Source organism: Phodopus roborovskii, unplaced genomic scaffold (assembly GCF_943737965.1).
Source record: "Phodopus roborovskii unplaced genomic scaffold, PHOROB, whole genome shotgun sequence".
NCBI lineage: Eukaryota > Metazoa > Chordata > Mammalia > Rodentia > Cricetidae > Phodopus > Phodopus roborovskii.
In genome coordinates, this window is record NW_026126514.1 from 1147791 (window position 1) to 1174245 (window position 26455).

Below are 26455 nucleotides of genomic sequence, written 5' to 3' on the forward strand. Positions count from 1 at the left end.
AATGCCTTATTTGCAAAGTGCCATGGCTGGAGGTTTAATACGATTTATGGTAATAATGCATGCCATAAATGATTTTCTGAATATTTTGTTTGAGATAGCCCCTAACATTCAGAATAAGAACACTATGGAAAGTACTTCTCTGTGATAAGACGCAGTAAGCAAATGCTAGGAAAACCACAGAGAATGGCAACCTGGAGAAACACATGACGGCTTGAAAATTTAATTAAATTCATCAAAGATGTTGCTTATTACTTTTATTTAGCAAAGGCTCAGACTCATAAACAATAGAAAATGATTTCTTTTGTTAAATAAAAATTTACTTTGTTATAACAAGCTATTCTATGCAAATAGGGCAAACAAGGCCTTCGTATAACTAAGATGTAGAAGATCTGCAGAGACAAAATGTGAGTAGAAGCAAACAGGGCAGAGTAAATTAAATAAACAGATACAGGGGATGAAGATCAGGACACCCACCGACAAACACAGGTCAAGTAAAGAACTCCAGGAAATGAAGGCTAGAAAATCTGAAGCTAATGGATTTCCTATAATCAAAGAGACAGCAGGCAACAAAAGTCAAAGAGCAGAGAGGAACCAAATAACCCCAGTTTCTCAATAGTATCTCTGTTTTTGAAAATGAACAGTAAAAATCCAGACATATTTATAATCTCTGCCTCAGCCACCCAACATCATTGCAAAAGCCTGTGCTACAGCCATTCATGGATGCTATATTTTTTATGTTAATCTCACCCATTTTATTTTTCTGTATTGATAGGCACAGTACTCGTGGCAACAACTTTTGCATCCAAAATCTTAAAAAAATAGATTTTAAAACCCAAATCAAATGTATGGCAGACAGAAACACAGCAATACTTAGGGAATGAGCTAATTTTAAAAAATTGAATTTTAAATCCCAAATCAAATGTATGGCAGACAGAAACAGCAATCCTCAGGGAATGAGCTAATTAATACCTTGAAAATGGTGAGACCTCAACTACCTCTATTGCTTTTGGTCATAGCATTCTATAGAACATCAAATGCTCTTTACACTATTCTTTATTGGCTTCTAGATATTTGGGGAGCTTATGGGCATGCCAATGTCACTGTAAAGATAATTGTTTGTGTTGCTGTCCAAGCCATTCATGTTCCTTAATAGAATGCATGTGTCAATGTGGGTGTGAGAGTGAATAAGGGGATGGGTGTGGGGCTGGGGTTGGGTGTGTGACTTAGAGGTTGAGAGACAGCACACAGTGAAAATATATAATAGAGTATTTACTTGGAGTGAAAAAGGACAAATTCTCTCCCTATTTTCTTTTTTAAAGTCTATTTTATGTGGCCAAATCTGAGTTGGAACTCATTCTATCTCAAGTTGGGTTTGAACGCATAATCATCTGTCTCAGCCTGGTAGTGCTAGGGTTACAGATGTATACCTCCATGCCAATATTTTCCAAAAGTAAGTTTAAAAGTTCATGTAGCCAGAGCTAAAAAATATCTCATGTTGGAAACTAGTACATTATATGTTTTTTATGTTACTTAATAACCTATGTTCAAGAATTCCTCAAAAACAAATAAATAATCTACAGACATGTAAAACAGCATCCTACCTGACAGGACCACTTCAATCAGATCTCCTTCCTGGATATCACTTGCCATTTTGACCAGCTGAAGGATGTTTTCGGAGGTAGGATCATGACGGAAAAGCAGGATCTTATCATACAGTCCATAGAAACCACATTCAGGGAACTGCAAATGCAATACCACAATAGTATAAATGTCAAAAATCTTCCTAAATATTTTGTCTTATTAGAAAAATAAAATAAATGTCAGGGCACAAATATAAGCTAATTAGAAAAAGTACACATATCTAGAATATTCAATTAAAAGAAAATACATGTAAGACTTGGTATTCAAAGACTCCTTTAGTAGGAGAGAAGTTGTGCATTGGAAGGCTAGTAATGAATGACCAAGTAATTTACTAATTAACAAACTACAAAAAAAAAAAAGAAAGAAAGAAAAACATTGAAACAAGTTTCTATAGTAACATGATTAACAACCTTACTAGGCATAGTAGGTGGTGAGGGGATGAGAATGAATGCTCTCAACTAAACCAGAAATTAGCAAATTAGTTTGTTAATAATCTGTTACATATAACTTGACAATTTGGCAAAACACAAAACAAACAAATGAACAAACAAAAAATACAAAAATAAGTCTGTCTGTTTTGACATATTCCAGAACAGACATGAGTCAATGACATAGAACATGCTGTAGGTACTGAAGTGAGACCTATATCCTCTGAACCATGACAGAATAAGGCTAGACAACAGTACTTGCCTTTGGCTCTCATCACTACATTCCTTGCTTTTCTCCAAACTGTATATCTAAGGTCATATGAGAACTATCTAAAAAGGGTTTTCTGATCCAGTCAGGTGGATTTTCACTAAAACAAATGAGCTACTGATAAAAATTAAACTTTGGTAGATGAAGACTTCTGCTAACACATGGCTTTCTGGAGGGATTACTGATCACTCAAATAGCAAGCATTGTAATCTGGTGCAAACAGTCACAAGGCAGAGAAAGAGAAGACTACATTTTTCACACTGGAATTGGTGTTGATCTCAAACCCATGTCAATGTATGTGACAGAAAATCAGAGGCATAGAATCCCATCATTCAGAAACCAGAAGGAAAACTGGGAAATTGTGGGTTCTGAGCTAGCCTCTGTCACATACTGAGTTCCAAATGGCCTGGACTGCATAGGAAGACCTGTCTCAACACTGAAAAATTTTAAAAAGTGGTCTGCCTTCTACCTTCTATTCTATCTGACATTCTGAAGAAAAGTGCAGTGTATTATGAATCCATTTTTTCTTATTCATAAATTTAAGGGCTTCATTCATGTGAGTCTTTTTGTATAAATTAAAAATAAATATATTCAGAACATTCTGGGCTTTTAGGAGTCTATGTTGATGACAAGGCTTAAAACTACTTCTGCATGTCTCTTAGACTTTCCTAAAATAAACAGAGCAGCTGAAATGATGTCACCACTTCCACTGTGCTAATTAAAAGGGAAAAAGTAGTTCACTTTTAAAAAATGTCCTCAATAATATCATCATAGCACTAGAGAACAAAGAGAAAACGGAAATACCACTTTCCTCAGTCTCAAAAACAATAGACAAGTCACAATTATTAAAAAAAAAAAAAACCTACTTCCTTAAAGAATAAAGCATACTACATAAAAGGCACATAAGCACGTAGATCTAACCATTTTAACAAACATCAATAACCATGCTAACAAAATTATAATCAAGCCATGACACTTGGTCACTGAGCTATTCCTCTGCCATCCACTTGCCACATAACCTAACCATGGGTACATAGTCCCTCTCTACCCTACAGACTAGCTCATGTTACCACATTTCACATACAGGAAACAGCACAGCATTTTCTCGGTACTTTTAAACCATATGGCTTTCTTTGTTAGTTATAATATTACTGGATTCATTTGTACACATTGCATAGGTATTGTTTATTTGTATTTCATTAAATGGATCATGCATAATTGTCCATTCACCCACAAAGGGACATCTGTTTTTTTCCCTTAATTTATGGCGGTTACAAATAAAAAGTTTACAAACATTTATGTTCAAGTATTTTACTGGGCATATGCTCTCATTTCATGGGGGGTAAACACCTAGGAGTAGTATTGCTGGTTCTCATGATGAGTGTGTATGTGTCCATCTTTATACCAGTGTCACACTGGATTTATAATTACCATAGCTCTATCCAAACCTAGAAATAAGATATAACTCCTCCTTCCAGTTCCTTCCCTGCAAAGTAATTTGGAAATTATATATATTAAATAATACTTCTCATGATACACATGGATTTAAATATCACCTTATCAATTTCTGCACATACACAAAAAATTTTCATGATTTTTCAGTGATTATACATAGACGTATTTGGGAAGAAATACATTATTTCACATAGGGTCTTTCAATTAGGAGCCAAATAGGCCCATTTTAATTTATCTGAACAATATTTTGTAGTTTTCGGTATCTATATCTTGTGTCTATATATTGAAGTGATATATCTTAATCATATTTAGTAAGTTTATCTCTAGATATTTAATATTTTATGGAATTATAAACTTTAGAGTATAATACTAAAAATTTTAAATGTATTACATAAACATAGAATACATATACATGCAAACATATATGTATATACATATACATTTATATCAATAGGCTATATGTATGATATAGCAGATGATAGCTGCTTGATAGATATATGATAGATAGAAGATAGATCTAAAAATAGATAGATGCTAGGTAGACAGACTGATAGAGTGATAAACATACAGATAAATAGATATAGGCAAACAAAAAAGAAAGGCAAATAATATTCAAATCACAGCCAAGACCTAGAATAGCTCCACTACTGTATTACCTCCTCATGCCTAGTAAAGAAGGTCAATCATTATATTGACAATCTAGCTCACCGTCTTAGAAACTCAGAAACTTTTGTATATGTAATGTGGCCTTTTCAAGGAAGTCAAAGTAACTGTGGCCACGAAACACAATATTTCAATTAAAATAAAAGGGACAGGAATGTGCACACATACACACGTGTGGACACACACACACACACACAGAGAGAAAGAGAGAGAGAGAGAGAGAGAGAGAGAGAGAGAGAGAGAGAGAGAGAGAGAGAGAGACTTCATGCATCTGGGAAAGGGACCAGAAGAGAAGACAGGGTATGAATGATAAGGAAATAAACAAGAGTAAGGGTAGGGAGTAATTAAAATGCACCATAGAAATGTATAAAATTATTATGCTGATAAAGAAAAAAAGCAATTTAAAACATGAGGGCAAAAAGCTAATCAATAAGATAACACAAATGTTCTAGCTAGGTTTCTGCAGCTGTGATAAATATCATGACCAAAAGCAACTTGGGAGGCACTGCACACTATCAATACTGTAGGAATTTTTGGTGTTGTTTTGATTTGGTTACATCTGTGTCCTGGTTCTTCCATTTTAGAACAGAAAATATGCAACTTACTTTGACTTTATAGGAACACACAATTAAGAAAGTTTCAGCATTTTAAATACACTGAATTTTTAAAATGTCTGAAATTATAAAGACTGTGACATTTTGCATTTTTTAAATGTATGAATTGATATTTTACATTCTAATCCCAGTTCCCTCTCCCTCCTCTCCTCCTGTTTCCCCAAACCCCAACCCCACATCTGCTCTTTGGAGAGGGTAAGACCTCCCCTAGGATGTATACCTAAAGAAACATACATTTTCACCTATGTAGTATTCTGCAAACTTCATAATTTTGTGCTTTGTGCTTCATCCATCTATCTACACTGAGAGCAAGAAGTTTAAATTTTGGCATTCTCTAGAGAACTGAATGGTGTTGACACTGTTTGTTCTTTAAATGATTGCAATGAGATTTCATCGAAATTCTGCAATGAAATTTTCTGGGCCTAGAGTTTCAATATTCTTAATGGATGCAGTACTAATGGGATTTTGCTTCCTCCTGTAAATTTGCTTATCTCTAGGGGAATGATTCATTTCCTCTACATTGTCAGCCAAGAAATAAAGGTGTTCACATTATTCCCTCAGGTTACACTTATGACACCAAGTTAATCTGTTGAATGTGTAGTATGCACAGATGTTTGGACATGTGCAAACCTGTGTGTGTGTGCGCACGTGCGAGCATTCATGTGTGTGTGACTTGTCCTCATAGAAGTGTGCTGAAGATGTGGTCCTCACCATGGTGTCATAGTGGTAGGACATTTAAGAGATGGAGACTCCCCAGAAGGTGTTACCCTATCAGTGTGTTAGGATCAAGCTCAGCCAGTCTCTAGTTTCCTTCTGTGAAATGTATTCTCTTACATTAATATGTTCATCTGCCACAAGATAACACAGTTAAGTGGGGACATGGTTGTTGGGGCCAGTGCAATGATATCTTAAGTTGAAGGGTCCATGACTGAGTGGAATAAAATAATTTTCTGTTTCAAATTCTCAAGCCTTACATAATTCATTATGGCCCCACGAACTTCAAGAAGAGTCTTCCTATGCTGCCTGGGTCTGGTGGCCTTTTTCCAGTGACCAGCTACTGCTTTCCTGGAATTCCTCAGTAATTTTCCCATACGCATTCTCATATATTTCATTGCTATCTTTGTTATTTTCTTTATTTAACTTGATGTTGGATTGTACTTCCCTCCCTAAGTTCTTATAATAGAAGCTTGTATAACAGGCTTGAACCCTGTAAGATTTCTTATATAACAAGAGAATTTAATATAATCAGTTTCCTTCTAAGTACTCCTTTGACAGCAGATAATTCCGAAAATTTTTATAAAGCCATTTTCACATTTACTCAATACAAAACACTCTTTCTCGCATAACATAAACAACATACAACTTAAACTGGGTTAAAGATTCAAACTACAAAATTATTAGGAAACAAAAAAAAAAAAAAGGACAAAATGGGAAAAAAACACAAGAAGCTTCTGCATACCACCAGATTCAATGAACACAGCAGAGCAACATCCAAAGGGAGGGGAGAAAGTATCAGCAGATACTTTATCTCACAAGATGCTGACATACAATAAACACAAATAAAGAAAATAAACACCACAATTAGAAAAAGGCCAAAGGATCTGAAGAGATATCATATAAAGATATGCAAATAACCAGCATATATGTAAAATATTCAACATCACTAATCATCAGAGAAATGATGGTTAAAGCCATCATCTGATGTTACCTTAGATCAATTATCCTAATTTATAATCCAGAGCCAAAACATAGAACAAAACATAGAAAAAGGAGAACCCACACATCCAGAGGATTGAGATTGGGAATTTATAGGATCATTTACAATTGCTTTCTTGTCTATGTACAATTCATCATAGTTAGGATAAAGAAGGAAACTATTCTTTAGCAGATTAGTGGCTACAGAACCTGCACAGTGGCATATAATTCAGAAATTTTCATTTTAAAAAGACATCTTGTAACTTACAATAATATGAATGAGCCTGGAAGAAATTATGTTCAGTGAAATGAGCCAGATAGAAGGAGACATAAAAGGATCTCTCTGATACATGAAATCTATCAAACATGAACTCATGGCAGCAGAAAGCAAAATGGTGGCTACCATGGGGATTAAAGTTAGGGCAGGGATTGCACTGAGGTTGGCTAAAGACCACACAATTTCAGTTACACAGGTGAAATAGTTCAAAAGATACACTGTATAATTCAATGGCTATAGATAATAATATACTGTAGCTTTGTAAATGACAAAGTGGGAACTGTTCTCACCACATACAATAAAAGGAAAGTATGAGAGTTGCTATTAGCAGAATCCTAGGTGAGATACCTAACTCTTTGGTCTAAAAAAAAAAAAAAAAAAAAAAAAAAAAAAAAAAAATAGGATGCAGGCAGTTGTCCCACAGAAGAAATGCAAAACATAATGAAGAAAACTGGGATAGGAATTTAATTCAGTATGAATATCCCAGAAAGCAACAGGAGATGAAAAATATCAGCCCCGTTTCCAGGGATAAGGAATGAGGAAAGAGGATAGAGAATCAGCAATATATCAGTTCTGGTTGAGGAAATTGCCACTGTTCTACTATGGTTCTGAGGAAATTGCTGTTGCTCAGGCCTCAATCAGGGAACAAGTGCGGTTTACTTCACAGGATGTTTCTTTCATAGATTTCTGATCTAGGAATTGGGGAAACTAGCTTCCTTTGAAATGATTGCTTCTGGGGGAGGGGGGGCAACGACACAGTCTCAACACAGAGCCAAGTGCCAGTAAGACTCTATCCTTCCTAAACTGAATTTAGTAATCCTTGACAACCTCCCAGGAACTCTGAAACAGAACCCTGTCAAAGCTGGAAGTGGAGAATCTGTTGGAAATGAATTAGTCAATCTCATCTTCCTGTGTCAACACTGAATTAGGAGGAGTTTAACTTTAAAGAGTGTTTCTTTTTATTATCTTTTTTCTTATTTTACATATCAATCCCAGTTCCCTCTCCCTCCCATCCTCCCATGCCCCCCACCCCTATATCCCATTCTCCACCCACTCCCCAGGGATGGTGAGGCATTCCAGGAGGGATCATCAAAATTGGTCAAGTCATTTGGAGTAGGGCCTAGGCCCTCCCTCTTGCCTCTAGGCTAAGGGAGTATCCCTCCATGGGAAATGTGCTCCCAAAGTCCTTTCCTGAACCAGGGATACATGGTGGTTCCACTGTCAGAGGTGCCTTAGACTGCCCAGGCCTTCTAACTGAGACCCATGTTCAGGGGTTCTGGGTTAATTAAATGCTGCTTTCCCATTTTTCCCATGAGTTCCCCCTTGTTCAGGTCAGCTGTCTCTGTGGGTTTCTGTAGCCTGGTCTTGACTCCTTTGCTCATCACTTCTCCTTCTCTGCAACTGGATTCCAGGAGTTCAGTGTATAGTCTCAGTGTTTATCTGTGGGGGTCTGCTCCTGCTTTCATCAGCTACTAGAAGAGAACTCTAGGATGGCATATAAGTCTCAACTAACTTGACTATATGTACATTTAAACAGCAGTTTGACCCACAGTTTAAGACAAAGGAGAAAGATAGAAAATGAAGACACACATATATAAAATCAAAATCAGTGGTTTTAGTGAAAAACATATCTTCTTAAAGAAATGTATATTATTAACATGTTCAATTAGTCCATGCAGGATGATATCAGACTTTTAAAAATAATTAAAAGTAATCATGTAATACACAGTAAGAATATAAATTTTTATCTGTAAATTTAAATAAAGTACACTTTATAGCTAATATACATCTTGAACTTGTCATTAATTTAAAGGTATTTCATAAGAAACTTGGACAATTTCTGAAAGCTCAGAAATTTCCTCAGTCTTCATATTCTCTGTTCCTAGTTACTTCTCTTAAGGCCCAAAGCCAATGATGGATAACTTTTAAAACTTTCTAAGGGGATTCACAGCCCAGAATAAAACTGATCTTTATAAATATTATTTGGTAAAACATGAAGAAAACCCACATGGGCATTCTACTTTTGTTGAGTGGCAAGGTAAATAAATATCAAATAGACTAATCCCCCACCTCCACCCCACTGGTTATATAACTCATGATTTTCCATTACCGGTATAAATTGGTTAGAAAGGAGAATGACATTTATTTTCTGAATTCTGTTTAAATCAAACATTTTGAAGTACTGCTGGGAGCTACACATACATGGAAGCCTGTTAGGTGTTTTAGGAGAATTTAGCCTTAAATATGCTTTTCTGTGTCTGGTAGTGTCTCCTGTGTGAGTGATCATTTTATACTTATTAAAATTAATGTGTGCTTTCCATTCTTCTGTCATCATTTGAATCTCTCATTCTTTATATTTTGAGTTCTGCACACGACATACATGTCTTACTTGTTGGGAAAAAAATCCATTCTGGCAATCTCTACTACTTAATTGGGTTGTTGTCATTTAAAATTAATTTATTCATAATTAAGGTGACTACTTTTTCCCTGTTTTTTCCCCTATGTTCTCTTTGTTGCTTTTACTTTTTTTTAAACTAATGTGCCAGGCAGCCTCACTGTTGTGTACAGTTATCTGATCACACTTCATATCAACCCGAGGATCACACACTGTAGGCTTAATGTCCAATCTTCCTTCCAGTTATTTTTCATAACTAAGTATATTACAAATACCAATATATAATTCTAATCTTATTTGCCTTTAAAATGAAGAATACCTTTGAGTTTGGTTATTATTTTAAAGTTTATTAATCCTTGTGGCTTTATGAAAGACTGATATTTTCACATGATTCCATTTCTTGAAAGCTGATAAATTTTGGAAAGATATAAATTGTTGAGCTTCTTATTAATATTTTTAACACTTGAAAGTGTTCCACTGCCTCACTTATTGAATTGTTTATAACAGACACATAAAAGTACTTACATTTGTTGAATACCATACAAGATTTCTAATCATGATTATTTCAGTTGTCAATTTTCTACTGTTATGATAAACAACCATGGCCAAGGCAACGTATAGAAGGAAGGGTTTATTTGGGCCTTAAGATTTCAGAGAGATAAAAGTCCCTCATCTTTACAGTAGAGAAACATGGCATAAGGAAGACATGGCAATGGGAACAGCAGAGAGCTCACATCTCCAACTTCAAACAAGAAGCAAGGAGAATGAACTGGAAGAGCTTGTGGCTTCTGAAACCTCACAACTCAACCTCAGTGGCATACTTTCTCTAACAAGGCCACACCTTCTAAACTGCCCAAAACAGTGTACTAGCTGGAGAATACTTATTTATCCAAAACAATGAGAGGCATTTCATTCAAACTACCACACACCTTATGCAAGGTTCAAATTAGGACACACATAGTTACTGCCTCAAACACATATCATTTCTGTTTGCAATACATACCTTACTATGAATGGTTCATTAACTATGGGCTTTCACTTTTAGCCCTCATTCAGTAATGCTTGACCATTTCTCTCTTCCTTAACTTTACCCAGACTCTGGTTAACAATCATCAAGCTCCCAGTCTCTATGAGGTTAACCTTTTCAAATTCATTATACAAATAGGCTCTTGTAGTCTTTACATGTCTGCTTTATGTCATCTAATACAGTGATCTCCGGTATAATCAATATTGTTGCAAGGGGCAAGATTTCACCACTGTAAGGCTTTCTACCACTGTAGTTTGGAAATACCCTTTTTTCCCCCTATTCATTCCTTTGTTGATAGGCATACACATTGTTTCCACTTCTTGGCTACTCTAAAGTGTTCACTGTGGTCCTGATTTCCATTTCTATGATAATCGGAGATACTGAGTAGTTTTTTTTTCCATATTCCTGTTGGACATATATGTCTTTTTGAAAAATGTTTATATCTATTGTTTACATTTGTCAGCTATTCTTTTTTCTTTTCGGCTTTTGGATTACTTGAATTCTTTATGTGTTTTGGATATTAATTGTTGTCAACTGCACAGTTAGCAGAGATCTTCCAGGTCTATAGAATGTCTCTTTACTCACTGACTGTGTCACTCACTCTACAGCACCTTTTGACTTGAGAAGATACATTCTGTTATTATTTCCTTTCACTTGCTGTGCCTTGGGGTCCGTTGGGAAGTGGTCTTGCCCATTCCAGTGTTCTGAAACATTACTTTTCTTTCTTTCTGTAGTTTCACATATGTGGGCCTTACATTTTAGTATTTCACATATCTGGAGCTGCATTTTAATGGCTAAGAGATTCAGTTCCAATGACTATTCCCCAACAAATAGATATCCAGATCCCCCTGTGACCTAATGTTCAATCCTTTAGTAGATTTCTGGAGCTCTTGATTTTATAGGCTTTCTGTCATCTCCTCTCTTTGTCCCCTCCCTGCAGCAGAAAAGAATTTTCTCTGTATTCTTTCTTTCTCACTTGTACTCAGATACATATTGCACATAAAACTTTGCACTAAAATTTTAACAAAATACAGGCCATTATAACAGAAGTGATTGATTTTGACTCATGAAGGTAGAGAGAAACAAAAAACAAACAAACCAAAGTTCAAAGCAGTCATTACTTGGGCTATGGTAATAAAATGCTAGAAACATACAGAGTTATAGAGACACAAACTGAATGAATTAAATTGTACAAGGCTCTAATGATTATTTTTAATTTTCAGTTTAACACAATCTATAATAACCTTGGAATTGAATATCAATAAGGGATGGGCTAGATCTAGTTGACCTTGGGAGTACCTATTAGGGATTGTCTTGATTTCTTTGAGATAGGAAGACCCACCTATTGTATGCAGCATCATTCCTAGCTTTTGATCCTCAATTGTTTAAGGTTAGAAAAAAATTAGGCAGAGCAGTAACCGTACATGCATTCTCTTTCCTCTCTCTGGTCTTAACTGTGGACATTGGTTAGCTGCTTCAAGTTCCAGCTTTAATCCCCCCTACGCGCACCCCATCTTCCCTGTACGCTCAAATGACAGATGATGACTAGGAAGTACAAGTTGAATAAACTCTGTAATTCTTTAGGTGTGATAATTTGGTTGAAAGATATTCAAGGAACTCGGCAGACAAAAATGTGTTCATCACCCTTTCTGCACAGCAAATTTTTGTCCACATGTTCCATGCCTTCTTCAAAATAATTGCATATATCTCTTCATACGGGTACATTTCTGACATTTAAATACCACATTCTGTGTAATCTGTGATATGTATGCTGGATTAAAGGGTGGCTCCCTCCCATCACAGATCCTATTGCATAGCTGCATGGTTTTTTTTCACTACCTCCCTACTTGAACAGGTTACAGAGCTTAGGGCAGAACCACACTGGACATGGACAGCTAGGCTCACCGGACAGCTGACAAATCTGAAGGTTTTTTTTTAATTTTCTGTGTTTTATGAAGAAGAAAAAATACACATGATCCTTTTTGACTATAAAAGGCTTTCTTTTATGTGACATAATGTTCTGCTTGAATAGAGTCTATATACAATAAGACTTTCAAAAAGCATATTTAAAAATGATGTCTGGGAGGTAGAGAGTGGGACAGAACAATGCTGACAACTTGAAGGAGAACATATTGGGGAAAACACTCCTGGAACAACATTCCCTAATTTGGTCATAATCATCTGTTTTTATGCGAAGGTGTGTGAGCTTTGAAATTTGAAAACCCTCATTAAACTAAACATGCTTTGAAAGGGCTTAGAGGCTTGTAGACTCGGCTGGAGCTCATTACACGATCAGCCCAGTGTTTCTCCAGGCTCTGTGGTTGTGAGCAAAAACATCCCAGACAAGTGACTCCCGGCTCTCTCCAAGTTTGCCTCTAACAAAACTGTCCACTGTGAAAATACAGCCAACAAGCCCAGCACTGGTCTTAAGCTCATTCATTCTGCCCTATGTTGGAAGCCCCTCCACCACAGCGTGTAGTATTTGGCATTTGTGACCACAGAGAACAATTTACTGTTACATTTCACTGTAAATTAATGGCTGGCCAGACAATGTGCGCCAGAGTAGAATAAATACATGTTTTAATGAGTTGCTGAACTGCAACCTGGCCAAAGGGAAATCTGAGGAACAAAGGCTACCTTCTTACAGAGGAGACCAAGCACAGAGGAACAGGCAATTCTAGAAACAGATTAATCCACCACTCAGTCAAGTGGAAGAGAGAAGAAAGAGATGGCCCAATTAGGAAATGAAAATGCCTTGCCAGTTTACTTTTGATAAAAAGGTGAGAATCTAATGAAGCCCTGGAATTAAAATGTTGTGCTCAACAACAATGAGGATGTCAGTTGAATACTGCAGTTTTCTCACTAAAGGTGATCAGTATAGGGATGGTCTGTTTCAGTTACCAGAATTTTAAGAGGAGCTACCACTTAATACCTTGGTAAAAATAGTGGTCATGCTTTTCCACAGGCAAATTACTCAAAATCAGAGGGACCAACTGCTTAAGAGAGTATGCCTAGGTCTCTTCACTTAGCTTGGTATAGTTCTATCAGATGAGAATGTGTCTTGGGTCCCTCAACTAACCTGGTAGAGTTCTATCAGATGGTTCTGGAAATCAGCCTAATAGAGTTGGAAAGGAACCATTCAGAAGCAGCTGATCCTAAGGTCAAAAGGATCAATCAAGGAAACCAAGGCAAACAACCATTACTCTAGGTACATTAATTAAGAAACCAACAAATGATTTCTTCAACTTTTGAAAGCAAGCAACTGTGCAGCTCTGTGGTATCCTTAAATGGAAGTGTGTGGAGAGAATCACACTCTATGTCCTACAGCTGTGCAACCAGTGTCTGAATAAGCACAGAAAATAGAAATTAGAAAACTTAAAAACATTTCTCTGCACTCCCTCTACCCTGAGACACCCACCCCATCATCTCATCCAAGCTGACTCCAACTAAAGAGGATGCATCTGCATGGCCTTGCGCCAAACTACACCATAGTGACTTGGTAGAATCACTCATCTCTCTGTTCAGAGTACGATTCAGGATGATTAATATAATACCTATTTGCATAAAATAGTTTTTAAAAAGTCAAATAAATGATATACATATTATGCTTGATATAGGAAGATTCATGATGATAGCTGGGCAAAGAGCTCAGGCTGTAAATTTTTTGCCACACAAACATGAGGACTTGGGTTGTAATTCCCAGAACCTAAACGAAATGTTGGGAATGGTGGTACATGCTCATAATCCCAACTGTGGATGTGAGGATGGCACAGGAGGAGCTCTAAAGCCAGCCATTTTAGCCTAATTGGTAAACTCCAGTTTCGGTAAGCTCTATGTTCAGTAAAAGATTATCTCAAAACACAAAACAGACAGAACTGATGAGCAACCAAGGCTGCACATGTGTATGTACACCATGTACGAGCACACACACACACACACACACACACACACACACACAAGAGGAAGATTTGCTATACATTTACCATGTTGTGACAAACATCAGGCATGTTCACTACAGAGCCACAAAGACTTGCACTGCCAAATGCACTTTGCGCTTTTCTAGGCTACTGCACTGAGTTCCACACACAGAGAATGCTGGCAAAGACTCACACCCTGTCCTCTCATCTTGTGCAGGTTCTTCTCTTACACCAGCACCTGTATCCCTATGACTGCTGTGCAAAACCAATGGGCCCTTTGTTCAGAGGTGGCTAACGCCAGGTGTATATCAACCGTAGCAATCTTCAAGGTTCAAATTTAGAAACAGAGCTCATTAGAGTTACTCCTCTAGTCACTGTTTTGTAAAAAGTAAACAAAAAACATAATTTCCAATAAAAACAGGGGTTTAATTTCTGCCACACTTGCTTTTCTATAGTCAGAATCTGATCCATGGTCTCATGTCTTGTCAAGATTAATTTTTTCACTATATTTTTTATTAAATTCAAATATTTTTAAAACAATTTCATTAATAATGTTAATAATATTAAATTTGGGTTTTTAACTTTTAAATAGAAGTTCATTATAGCTTAAAATGGGGGACTTGTAGTGCTCCAGTGGGGGACTGGAGGAGGAAGAGCTCCTATGGGGGGAGGGGTACAGAGCATCTGTGAGGGGATTCAAAGCTCCCTTGGAGGGATGCAAACTTCCTATAAGGGGGAGTGCAGAGCTCCTATGGTAGTGGGAAGAGGGGTGCAGAGCTTTGTGGTGGTGGTGGAGGGGAGGGAGGTGCAGAGCTTCTGTGTAGCTGGTGAAGCTCAGAAAATAGTATCATTGAGGTGGTAGCTGGGCGAGGAACTGGGTAAGTTTGGTTTTTTTTTTTTTAATTAAATTTGTTCTACACTAATAAGTTAATAAACAGAGATAGATAAAGATTTAAAAAAAAAAAAGAAGGAATATCTCCTGAGAAAAATAGGTCAGCTAATTCATTAGAAGTTTAGATTAGATTTGCAATAATAGGCTGGCTATCAAATTCTAAAATCAGTTATAGTTACAGACATACACAAAAGTATAACCTGGTTAATTTTTTCAAGAAGGAAACAACTATAAATTCTTCCTTAAGCACATATAAATATTGATGCTTTATGTCAAATGTTGTTCCAGGAGTCTAATAAACTATGTCCCTACCTAAAAGCAGCAGATGGTGGATGTGACTCACTGGGATGCTTAATTTGGGGCTGAATTCTTTTCTATTTTAATTTCAATACTGTCATCTAGCAAAAATAAAAAAGTAATGAGAAAAGACTTAATAAAATCATTACTCCCAAATGCAGCAATTTCTGGACAATCATAATCTAGAGGTAGTTTACATTATTGTTTTGTTGCATATAATTTTTAAGATTTAAAATAAATGTTCATATCAAGCAATTACAGGTGCTAATGATTAATGAGAGCTTCACAATTGTGCTGTAAAAACACATCTGCATTATGTCTTGACAGACGTCAAGTGTCTGAGAGCTACTAAGTCTACATAGGTCCACTGAGATGACTAACACAACAGTGATTTGTTATATGGACGTGCAGCTTGGAAATGAAAACAGATATACTTCTCTCACTTTGTCTTCCAATACAGAAAACTGCCACTATGGTGTACTACAGTGCTTTTGTATTTCAGACAGCTTTACTGGTTTCTAACTGAAAACAATAGAAGTCTGAAACAGACAAAATGAAAGATTCGACAACAAGTCAAAAGGCCCACCCAATGTTAAGAACTTTAGAGAAGAATTAAGACTTCCAGTGATTATTGCTTTGCATTCCCATTTTAGGGATGAGTGGGGTGATGCCTAGAAAATAAAGGGTGCAAGGTAGGTGGTAACACTGGGATGTAAAAGAACAAAATGAGGCTACTAGCCGATTTTCCTCAATCTGACTCTCTTAAAGAAGAAACCCTGAAAGAGTGCACTAATGTTCACACCTAAAATCCCTGAGGACTTTTCTTGGTCAGAAAATCCATTCTTACAGGTTGTGAATACTGTGTAAAACTTAGATAAGTTATTTAATATATGTGTAGCACCTGTCTCCTGGTAATTTATACTTCTTACTAATAGGTCTTTAAAATGTTGGTGGCAGTGAGGTCACTGGCTGAATATCAGGTGACTACAGGATAAACAGGCATCAGCAACAGAAAAGCTAACTTGGGGTCATTAAAACACAACAAAATAGAACAAAAAACTAGTCTTGTTTTGGTCATGGGGCTCCCTCCTGGAGCTCTCACTTCTCCTACAAGTTTCTCCAGGTCTTCTGTGCTCTTGATAACAACATAGACATCAGTATGCCTTTCAAGTTATTTTCAATTTCCATAACATAACTGTACTCTATTTAAAGCAGTTAAGTGAATCCTTCAATTAGTATCAAGACTTTGAGTTAAAAATATAGAAATTAAAGATTGCTGTGTGATATTTTGACCACATTTTAATAATTCTGAGACTTCCCACAGTCCCAAGAGGTAGAGTGGATTGTTTTGGATGTGCAGTGGGTTATAGATGTTTATCGTCCCTTGGGGGCGTTGGTTGATAGTGGTTATTGGTCTTAATTGGGGGAAACTAATCAAGAGATTAGATCCAGGGATCTTCTTCTAAAAAAAGGGGAGGGGGAGATATAGGAATGACAGGATAAAAGGGTAGATTATTAAACATATTTTTAAAATAAAAAAGCAACTACTATTCTTAAACATTTTACATTGGTATTGATATTTGTATGTTGATACAAATTTAAAGTTACTATGTTATACTGTTTGAATGTTTCCTTTATTCTTTAAGTTATTTTTATATATTGATACAAATTTAAGGTTATTTTTGTTATGCTGTATACATGTTTTTACTACTATTTAAGGTTGCTTTTCTTTTAACATACAGTATATATGTTTCTACTCTTGTTTAAGGTATACTATCTATGTAGCTCATTCTAAAATTTAATATAAAATTCTAGTCCTTAGAAGCTATTATTACAAACTGTTTAACATAATTAAGAAATGTGGTGTTGTACTTAGTCACAAATCAAATTTGTGGCCATGTTAGGTATGATTACAAGGTCAAAGAGAAATATATTTTAGATAGACAGGTGGTCTTCAAACATTTTAGTGACTTACAGAATATGACATTTAAGTTGTTTTAGTAATACAATGCTTTTATGACAGTGAGACACATCTACTCCTGGCAGCACCAATCTACTTCAGAGAAGATGATGGGCATCAAAGAACCTCCATATGGAGCTTGCTTTCTATGTGGCAATGTGAGCCATTTGGACAAGAAACTACCCTTGCCTCAACTGCTGACAGTATGCTTTCTAAATTAGACAAGCAAGTCACAAAAGAAATTGACTGCTGAACTTTGCCAAGACAAGATAGGATAGTCCTTCAAAATCCCTGCTTTACAGAAAAGTCTATCAGATATTCTACGATTGTAGGCCAAAGATGGATGCCCCAATATTGCAGAAGAATGTTAAGTGACTGTCTAGGAATCCAGATATCTTTGATATTTCTTTAGTTTTAGAATTTGTTTGCTCTGTACTTCCAGTTTACTTGGGTATTATTATAACCATCTTTAGTCTCTGACATGCTTGAAGACTAGATAGTCATAGTTCCAGTTTTCCATGTTATCATATTCAAAAATGAAATGCACAAAACAGGTGTAAAGTGTATTATGCTGAGAAACATAAAAGCTTAAATTGTTTCTCTAAGAGAATGTTTTGATATCTAAAAAGACAGTTTTGGGTTGTCAATACAAGTTAAGATAGAAAATAAATTAGGTACAAAACTTTGGACTCACCAAGATTAATTAGATAAAAGAGTATTTTCTCAGAATTTGCCAAATGCAAATAGATTGGACATTGAAAATGTAATTCTTACCTGATAATTGTTCTTATTGTACATAGTTTTACTGTACTAGAGTTAAAACTTTGCTTTTTATTCAAAGGGGGTAAATGTAAGATATATTGATCACACTCTGACACTCCTGAGACTGCCAACAAAATTTATTTTCAATCCAAGGGCAGAGCTATTTACTGACTGAAACAATTAGCCATAGAATTTTTGGAAGACCTAAGACATGTAGAGAGACACAGGAACTAGTATGGTGGGACTTAGAAAGATTTGGAAATTTTATACTGAGGAAGGAGAGAAGAGGTCACTATTTGCTGCTCTGCACCTTCTTTGATCATTTAAGTTTTTATCTGATATGTGACACCCAAGTATTTATTGATAAAGAAAACTTAGACAAATGCTCCAAAAGGTTGTACTTGAAAAGATGGAGGAAGGAAGAATTATCATGCATTAATTGTGTTGCCTTTGAAAATCCCTTTCAGGAGTACCCTTAACCCATGAGATCACTAGATCTAATTGCTTAAGAATGTGTAAGAGATCCTCACTTGAAAGGGATTCTCTTCTAACTTAACAAAACCTTTCAGGAGGAAGTATGTGTTTCAGCTTATACATTTTACGGTATAGTATATATAATCAAAATCAGATATTTTAGAATAAGAGTTTTGTTTCACTAAAGGTTGATTTATTTTTAAATAATTTTCATAAATTGGCAGACTATGTAGTCTCATAATTATCTGAGGTCAGCACTGTCTTTATGTTTTATCTAAATACTTTGCTCCAATTCCATACCAGAATATTAATTTTAGTTAGTATTAAGCATTGTCTGGTGACTGTTTCACATATGTTAATTTTTCATTTTTAATTGCTTGGAAATTATACCGTATGTGTCTGCATTACAAACACAAACGATAGTGCCCTAATAGAATTCTGTCACACATCATTAGTCAACTTTCTAAATATATGTACATTTTATTTTCCAATTTACTTTTGAAAATTTAATTGAAGTCTTTGCAATTACACAGAAACATTTTCCCTTTTGTCTAAGGGACCAATAAATAATTCTATATGATGTTTTGATGTCCCAGATCAAAAGCTTAGAAATGAATGCTAAGAAAAACAGTATGAAGATACACACAACACAATTCTCTTATTGAAATGAAACTAATGATTGGTCATAGAGGAACAAGGAATGGGTATGAATAATAAATGTGCAAATGGGTTGAGAAAGCTTATGTAACAAAACTGTCACAAACACCACCAGGTTACTTCTTTATACTGATGGAATTAAGAACACAGGAACAACTTAGGAATAATGAGGACAGTACTGTCTCTCATAAGCTCCTGAGTGCCAGAGGCTAATAGAACAGGATTAACTTCATGATTCCACATACTGTACTAAAAGGAAGCCAAGGCCATGGATCTGATGTTGGCATTTGTACAGTGGAATTCCATTGTTCTGACTATGCTGATATGAGCCATTCATTCAGGGATTAAAAACTTACTTCCCAAAAGCCAAACCCCAAAGGAGTTGTGCATTTTTCTTCTTTGTACTGATAATCAGGCAACACATCTGATTTAAAAGAACAAAGGAAAAACAGCAAATTCCCCTCTTTTCTTTGATGTTCCCATCAATAGGTAAGAACCTCCTGCCTTATAAAATGCTGTACTACCTCTGGACAGAAGGGTTCAGAATGTGAGCAGGATAGCGCAGGAAGCAAAGATAATACAACCACCTTAAAGCCTTGTCTTGGTCAATTAGAAATCATTCATGCCATCTTACAATTTTAGGGTCCGGTAGAGATAGGTCACTGAGCATGTGTAGTACAGGAAGTGGCTGACGATTTGCTTACCTGGCCTAATGAACTTTCTTATGATCATTGTTATTTTATTTGATTTGTTTGTTTTTTGTCTCTTATCTGAAATAGGCTCTCAAATGGCACCAGCAGGCTTTACAATCTCTGTATATCAAGTGTCACCTGGAGCTTCAGCTCCCTCGGCCTTTATTTTCCACATGCAGAATAACAGGCACAGGAAACACATGTATACTTATAGTTTATCAAGGGCCTGATAGTGGCACATAAGATGGACAAAAGGCCTGGCAATAATGAAAATCTAAGCTATGATCTCAATTTTCTCTGCTTATTTCTTTTTATGTTTCATGCAGCTATTGGAAGCAATTCCCAAATAACTAAGACATTCTTTCATCTTGTTTCCTTTGTTTTCCACAAGCTAATTTACTCATAACCACAGGACCATAAAGGGGCATCATGGGAGATGTTTTATGAAAGGCATTTTTTAAAAATGTTTCTTTTTTGTGTTTACAAGGTAGAAGAATAAGACTATCTTGAATCTAGTTTACAAAAGAAGCATCTGGCAGATCTTGTCTATCTTGATAGATCAGGACCTGGAAGGTGTTTAAAAGCAATGCTGCCTTTTAGAAGAATAAAGAAGTAAAATATTTTGAGTGTGCAACTGTGTCATTTTATCTAGAGTCAGTCTTTCCCAAATTCATGTGATTTTGCATTCATTGTGATGAGAAGGGTGTACAAAAAGTTAGAAAAGAAATATTTCAATAAGGTGATTTGAAAAAGTATGGTATTTTAAATTTGGTGTGAATGAAAAAAGCAAAATGAAAATCAGGTTTGAACAGAAATCAAGTCAAGTCTGACTCTACATTCACAGAAAATAATTAGTTGAGATATGAACATACTAAGAATAAGAATGCTCTGCCTTGAAAACACCAAATACAAAAATTCAAATTGACATTCCTAACAAAATATGCATAGAGTATTGCCCTCCCTGCTCCACTTTTCTAGAGAAATAAATATCTGCTTGTGATCCAGCATATACTCTCTGACCATCCAGCATACACTCTGTGTCTAACCCACCTCCCTCTACTCTCAAGCTCCTCTCAAAAGGCTAAAGATGTAACACAGTGTTAGATTCCTCAGACAAGCACTGGATGTGATCTTCACTGCTCCCTTCCCACTTGCTTCTCTTAGTCCCAGGGCATTTCTATGTGTTCTCTGTCTGGAGTCAGTTAAAGAAAACAGCATCTTGCACTAACGAGAACTTCTCTTCATATACCATTGCCACAATCAAAACATGTCAGTGACCTGTATTTACTTGGACAGTCTGTTCCCCTTTGACTCTTAAAATAAAAGCAATCTTTATTTTTAGAAATCAGGATTTCCTTTCACTGTAGAGGTTACAGCCCAGACACATTTGAACACTTGAGTGTTTGTGATGACTTTGGCAGACTGCTCACTCCTGAGCTGAGGGTTTTCCATGTGGAACTCCAGGTCTCTGAGAGCCTGATTCTTATTTTCCAAACACATGTTTGCCCTTCTCCCATAATAAGTAATCATGACCTTATCACCTTTTAGAACTTAGGGTAAGCAAGAACAACATGTCTTCTCAGAGAATTAGTAGATGACAGAACAGTAACATACTTCCTCTTAAAACCACACCCCCACCATACCCACACAGCCACTAACTAGGAACTTAGTATTCAGATGCTCAAGACTTATGGGGAAAGATCTCCTCCAAATCAAAGCAGAAGCTAGGAACCTTTCTGACTCAAGATGACAGATGGCACGGAAAAGAACATCTACGTATACATTTGCAGATGAAATTCAATTGATTTCACCCCCAACACGGGCTGCAACTTGAGAAAAGTGAAGACAAATGAAGTTCAGTGGATACAGCTCCACAAAGGGTTGTACATGAGTTTACATGAAAACCCCAGCCAGCCCCTTACCCTATGTAGGTTTCAGGAAGTGGGGCCTGTCTTTTTCATGCATGCTGTCCTCAGCACCTAGGCACAAGTGCCCAATGTTTGCCTACTAAACATATCAATAATCAGCAATAGAATTTTTCCAAAACTTCAGATTAATTAATTTAATGTCAAATTCCACCTACAACATACTATGACACATTAAATTCTCAGTAAATATGTTCTAAATGAATGAAAGGTAAAGCATAAAATATGTAATTTTTGAGAGTTTCACTAGAAGGTTCTAGTAAATGATAAAAAGAACTATGAATTAGCAAAAACAATGGGTCTCTTATTTTGTTAAAAAAAAGGAATGCATTATACAATAAATATATTATCTAACGGGACTGTAAAAACATTTCATATCTTTTGTGCTTTTCTGTACTTTTCAAACTTATGACAGTATAAATACGACACTTTTGTAGTTATGGCAAAGAAAAGACATGCATCTAGGACTGATTTCTGTTGTCCTCTGGGATGCTCTGTGCATCTCCATTTTTTGCATATTCTGAGCTCCAGTTCATTGCATGGAAGAAGCAGATTGTAACATTACTCTTCAATCAAGCATGGAAGAGCAAAGGAGCACTAGAACGGAACACTAGATGGCAAGCGCTAGTCTGTGGTTGTTTTGTAGTCAGGACATCAGTTCATGACCTGTCATACTGAAACACACATCAGTTACATCTGTGTGGCACCACTGGGGGAGGTATGCAGGGGTCACTCTTTCAGCGGTTCATTGCCCATCACCATTGTGGAGTGCTGCTTACACCACAGCACACTGTCAACACCAAGATGCAACTGTGATAAGGGGCTGACCCCAGGGAAGGCATGTCAGGCACACTTTACTCAACTATTTACTTAATGGATCATTGCAAGCACAAGCTGTAGGTCAGCTTCCTGAGCTATATGCATGCAAAATCAGTGGCTCTCTATACATTCCTTTGTAGTACAGGGCTGCCACTTAGTATAGTTTTGGAATAATCAGCTTCATCAAAATTATATTTTAATGAGAGTGTTCAAAATTAGTAGTTAAAGAAACCTTTCAATTCTAAACCCTTACCCACAACCCCTTCCTCATGCTATGAATAATGGTGTCATAGAAAAAATATGTGCATAGATGGTACAGTCCATTAGAAAGGCAAACCATCCAAACAGCAACATGAACATAATATTAATACAAGAAAAATGTGTTTAGGTTTACAACAACAGAAATAGAAATATCAGAGTTTACTGCACTCCCAAATGAATTATTTGCTTCTCTTTGTGCTGTCTGGAGCAAGGGTCTCTTTGTCAGCCTGCATGATAAGGGCCCCTCAGTGGCAGATAATCATTGTTGATAATCTCACAAATATGAAGGAAGCCCCAGAAGGAACTCTATTTATTCCAGTAAGACAAACTGATAAAAAAGCATCTGTAGATTTAGGAACAGTTAAGTTTACTGTATTTACAAATCAAACATATCCAGGCTGAGTAGGTTGGCAGGACATTTTAGGAAATAATCATGATCACTAAGAAAAATGTACCTTTCCAATAGAATGATGCATTCCCATTAACTATACAAAAATAATCATATTAAAAAGTATCTGTTGCCACAGGATAGCATTTTACTTTTTTCATAGATGAAATTACTATTCCACCTTTCACCAATTAATCATACAAAAATAATTATAATAAAAAGAAAAACCGTCCTACAACAAAAGGCTAACAGATGACAATCCAACCCTGAAAAGATAATAGACTCTGGGACTATATTTTACATCTAATCATGAACTGTGTCACAGAAGAACATGTGAGGAACTAAAACCTAGACTTCTGATCTCTGTTGGTGGCCTTTAAACCTACTGTTGTCATGTGAAAAGCCTACCACACACAAATATGCAAGTCATAAGTGGTCCTTTCTTCCAGAACTACCATTCAGTCAAGCAAAGAATTAACTCATGTCATTGCTAAGTGATATTTTTGGATTCCTACTCATCATACATGTTGACACAGACAAAGCTATCCCTTATTAGTTATTTTAGAACTATACTCCTTCATTATTTTCAATATTTGGTATCATAGTTGTGTATGTGTATAAAAGTAAACAAAATTATTCTGCACTAGAATTGGTTACATGGAATTTATATTTTATTATGACTTGGAAAGGACATGTTACATGCCTTTGGTATCATTGAAATTTATGCTGAACCTTTGCTTCTGTTCAACACTGCCCATCTTCCCTCAGACAGAAAGGACAGATACTGTCAAAAGAGTGATTCATTAGTCCCAAATACATATACATCATGACACTAATTACCATAATGTAAAACGATAAAATAATAAAATGCCTAAAATACCCAAGACTCAAATTTCCAAAATGAACACTCCAGGAGATGAAAATGCTCTCACAAAATTTTGAAACCAGTACCTTGAAAACCATGATTCACTAAGGGAAGAAACAGAAGAGAGATGAGTAGATGGACAGTTGGGGAGGGGAGGAGAAGTCTTACCCTTAAAAAACAAAATCAAACAACTTCCTGACCCAGTGAACAAAAATAACTCACAACCATTAAGCATCTAAGCCACAGACAAGTGCCCAGTTAGAAGCTGTGCCTGCCAAAAAAAATGCATATGAATTGGTGAAGGGTCCTTACTAGAGAAGACACACTTATATCTATCACCAAACTGCAAAGAAAGAACAGCCCATGCTTTTTTTGTCTACTGGCATTATATTTCAAACAGTCCCCAGTTTTCTTTTGAGCAAATACATACAGTATGCATTCCTGTAAGATCTGAAAATTCAAGAATTTACTGGGTCATTAATGTTAATAATGACCAGAAAGGATAAGACATTTTATAAATGTCTATGTGAAGATTTGGGCTCCCTCACAAAATACAACAGATTTCAACTGAACATGAAAGCTACAAGAATGGAATGAGAACGGAGTGCCACCAAGGCTTTGAAAGGGAATTTTAAGGAGTTGTGAAAGTTGGGGTTTTCCATTAATCCAATCAGTTTGGTAGAAAATTCCAGTGACTCAGCTGGACATTTGATATAGTAGTGTTAAAATTTTCATTTGAAAATGCATAATTTTTCTGCATTGGAATTCTACCAACTGGTGAAGTTCCAGGGATCTTTATAATTAAAACCAAATCTACCTGAAGAAGTCCATAAGTCACCTATAAGGCAAATGATTTCTTGAGTAATAAGATAAAGGGACCAGGGATGGGCCCTTGTCCATCTTGTTTCCACAGATCTGTGGGCTGTCACTGAGTGAAACGGAATATGTGACAGAATACAATTATAGTACCAAAGAACTGAGTGTCTTGGCAACCACCTGTGTATAACAGTAACTGCAGTAATCCCTTGCCCTGAATTGGCTTTCTATCACATACACCCTTAACTTCAGGGGAACTTCAGTTTTCAAGGTTTTAGGCTTTATATCATGGTTTAACATTCAAAATTGTGATTGGGGAGGTTAGAATTTTAGGGACTTTAAGAGCTTTTTATCTTTGGGAATTGCAATATTTGTAACTATGGATGCTTGACTTCTCTTTTGAGATTGTGGCACAAAATCCAGTTGTCAGGTATGAAAGTAAAAGAATTCTGCTCATCTTTACCAAAAAAGATAACGTGAGAAAAAAAGGAGGCATTATCAGAGAAAGAGAGGTGTTGGATTTGAATCTTGAAGGTGACTCTTTACAAATCCAACCCCCAGCCTTTTACATTCCTCATCTGAGTCTTCAATCATGCATTTTTATTATGTTGGTCTTTTCTGAGGTGTCTGTACCTATTAAGGATAGGAATGACAGAACAGTTTCCCATTGAACTTCAGTTTTCTGGTTCCATGACCACTAAACTAATTTAGTACAGTATGGCTGAACAACAAAACATGATGCTCATTCTGTTTTTTAATTGTGTGTGTTATTGAGCTGAAACATCTGTTCTTTCCTAATTTTTTTCCCCTTGTTTAGGTGGACAAAGCTTCTCTCAGAGGCCTCCAAAGCAATACAGGCTATTGCCATTGTTGGATACCAAACACAGAGAAATCAAGCTAGAAACTTCCTATGAGCTAGACAAGTTCCATATTCTAGAAGATTATGTGCAAATTGCTCATGGAGAAGAGCCATAAATATTCTTCATGCTAAAACAAAGGCAAAACCCCTACCCCAATGTAACACATATTCTGGTTTCCATACTGAGGTCAATACATCCTTGAAGTACACCGGCTGATATTGTTTAGGAGTTTTTTTCTATTGGCTAGTGTCTTTTTTATGTTATTTTTCCTTTCTCATTAGTATTAAGAAAATTTAATTTAGGAAAACATTATGTAATCTGTATTTGGGGGTCTTTATACTCCCTTCCTGTTTATGTAGCATTTCCTTTAAAGTGAGATTAGATCTCTCAACTACTGTTTGCCCTAT

General features: G+C 36.1%; 1 protein-coding gene across 1 annotated transcript in view; it reads right to left on the minus strand.

Moving 5' to 3' along the window:
• Prkd1 (protein kinase D1) overlaps positions 1–26455 on the minus strand; it is a 300779-nt gene that overhangs the window by 139966 nt on the left and 134358 nt on the right. Inside the window, exon 2 of the mRNA XM_051195802.1 lies at positions 1602–1740. Coding sequence (XP_051051759.1) covers positions 1602–1740 — 139 coding nt within the window. The remainder of the gene's footprint in view (positions 1–1601; positions 1741–26455) is intronic.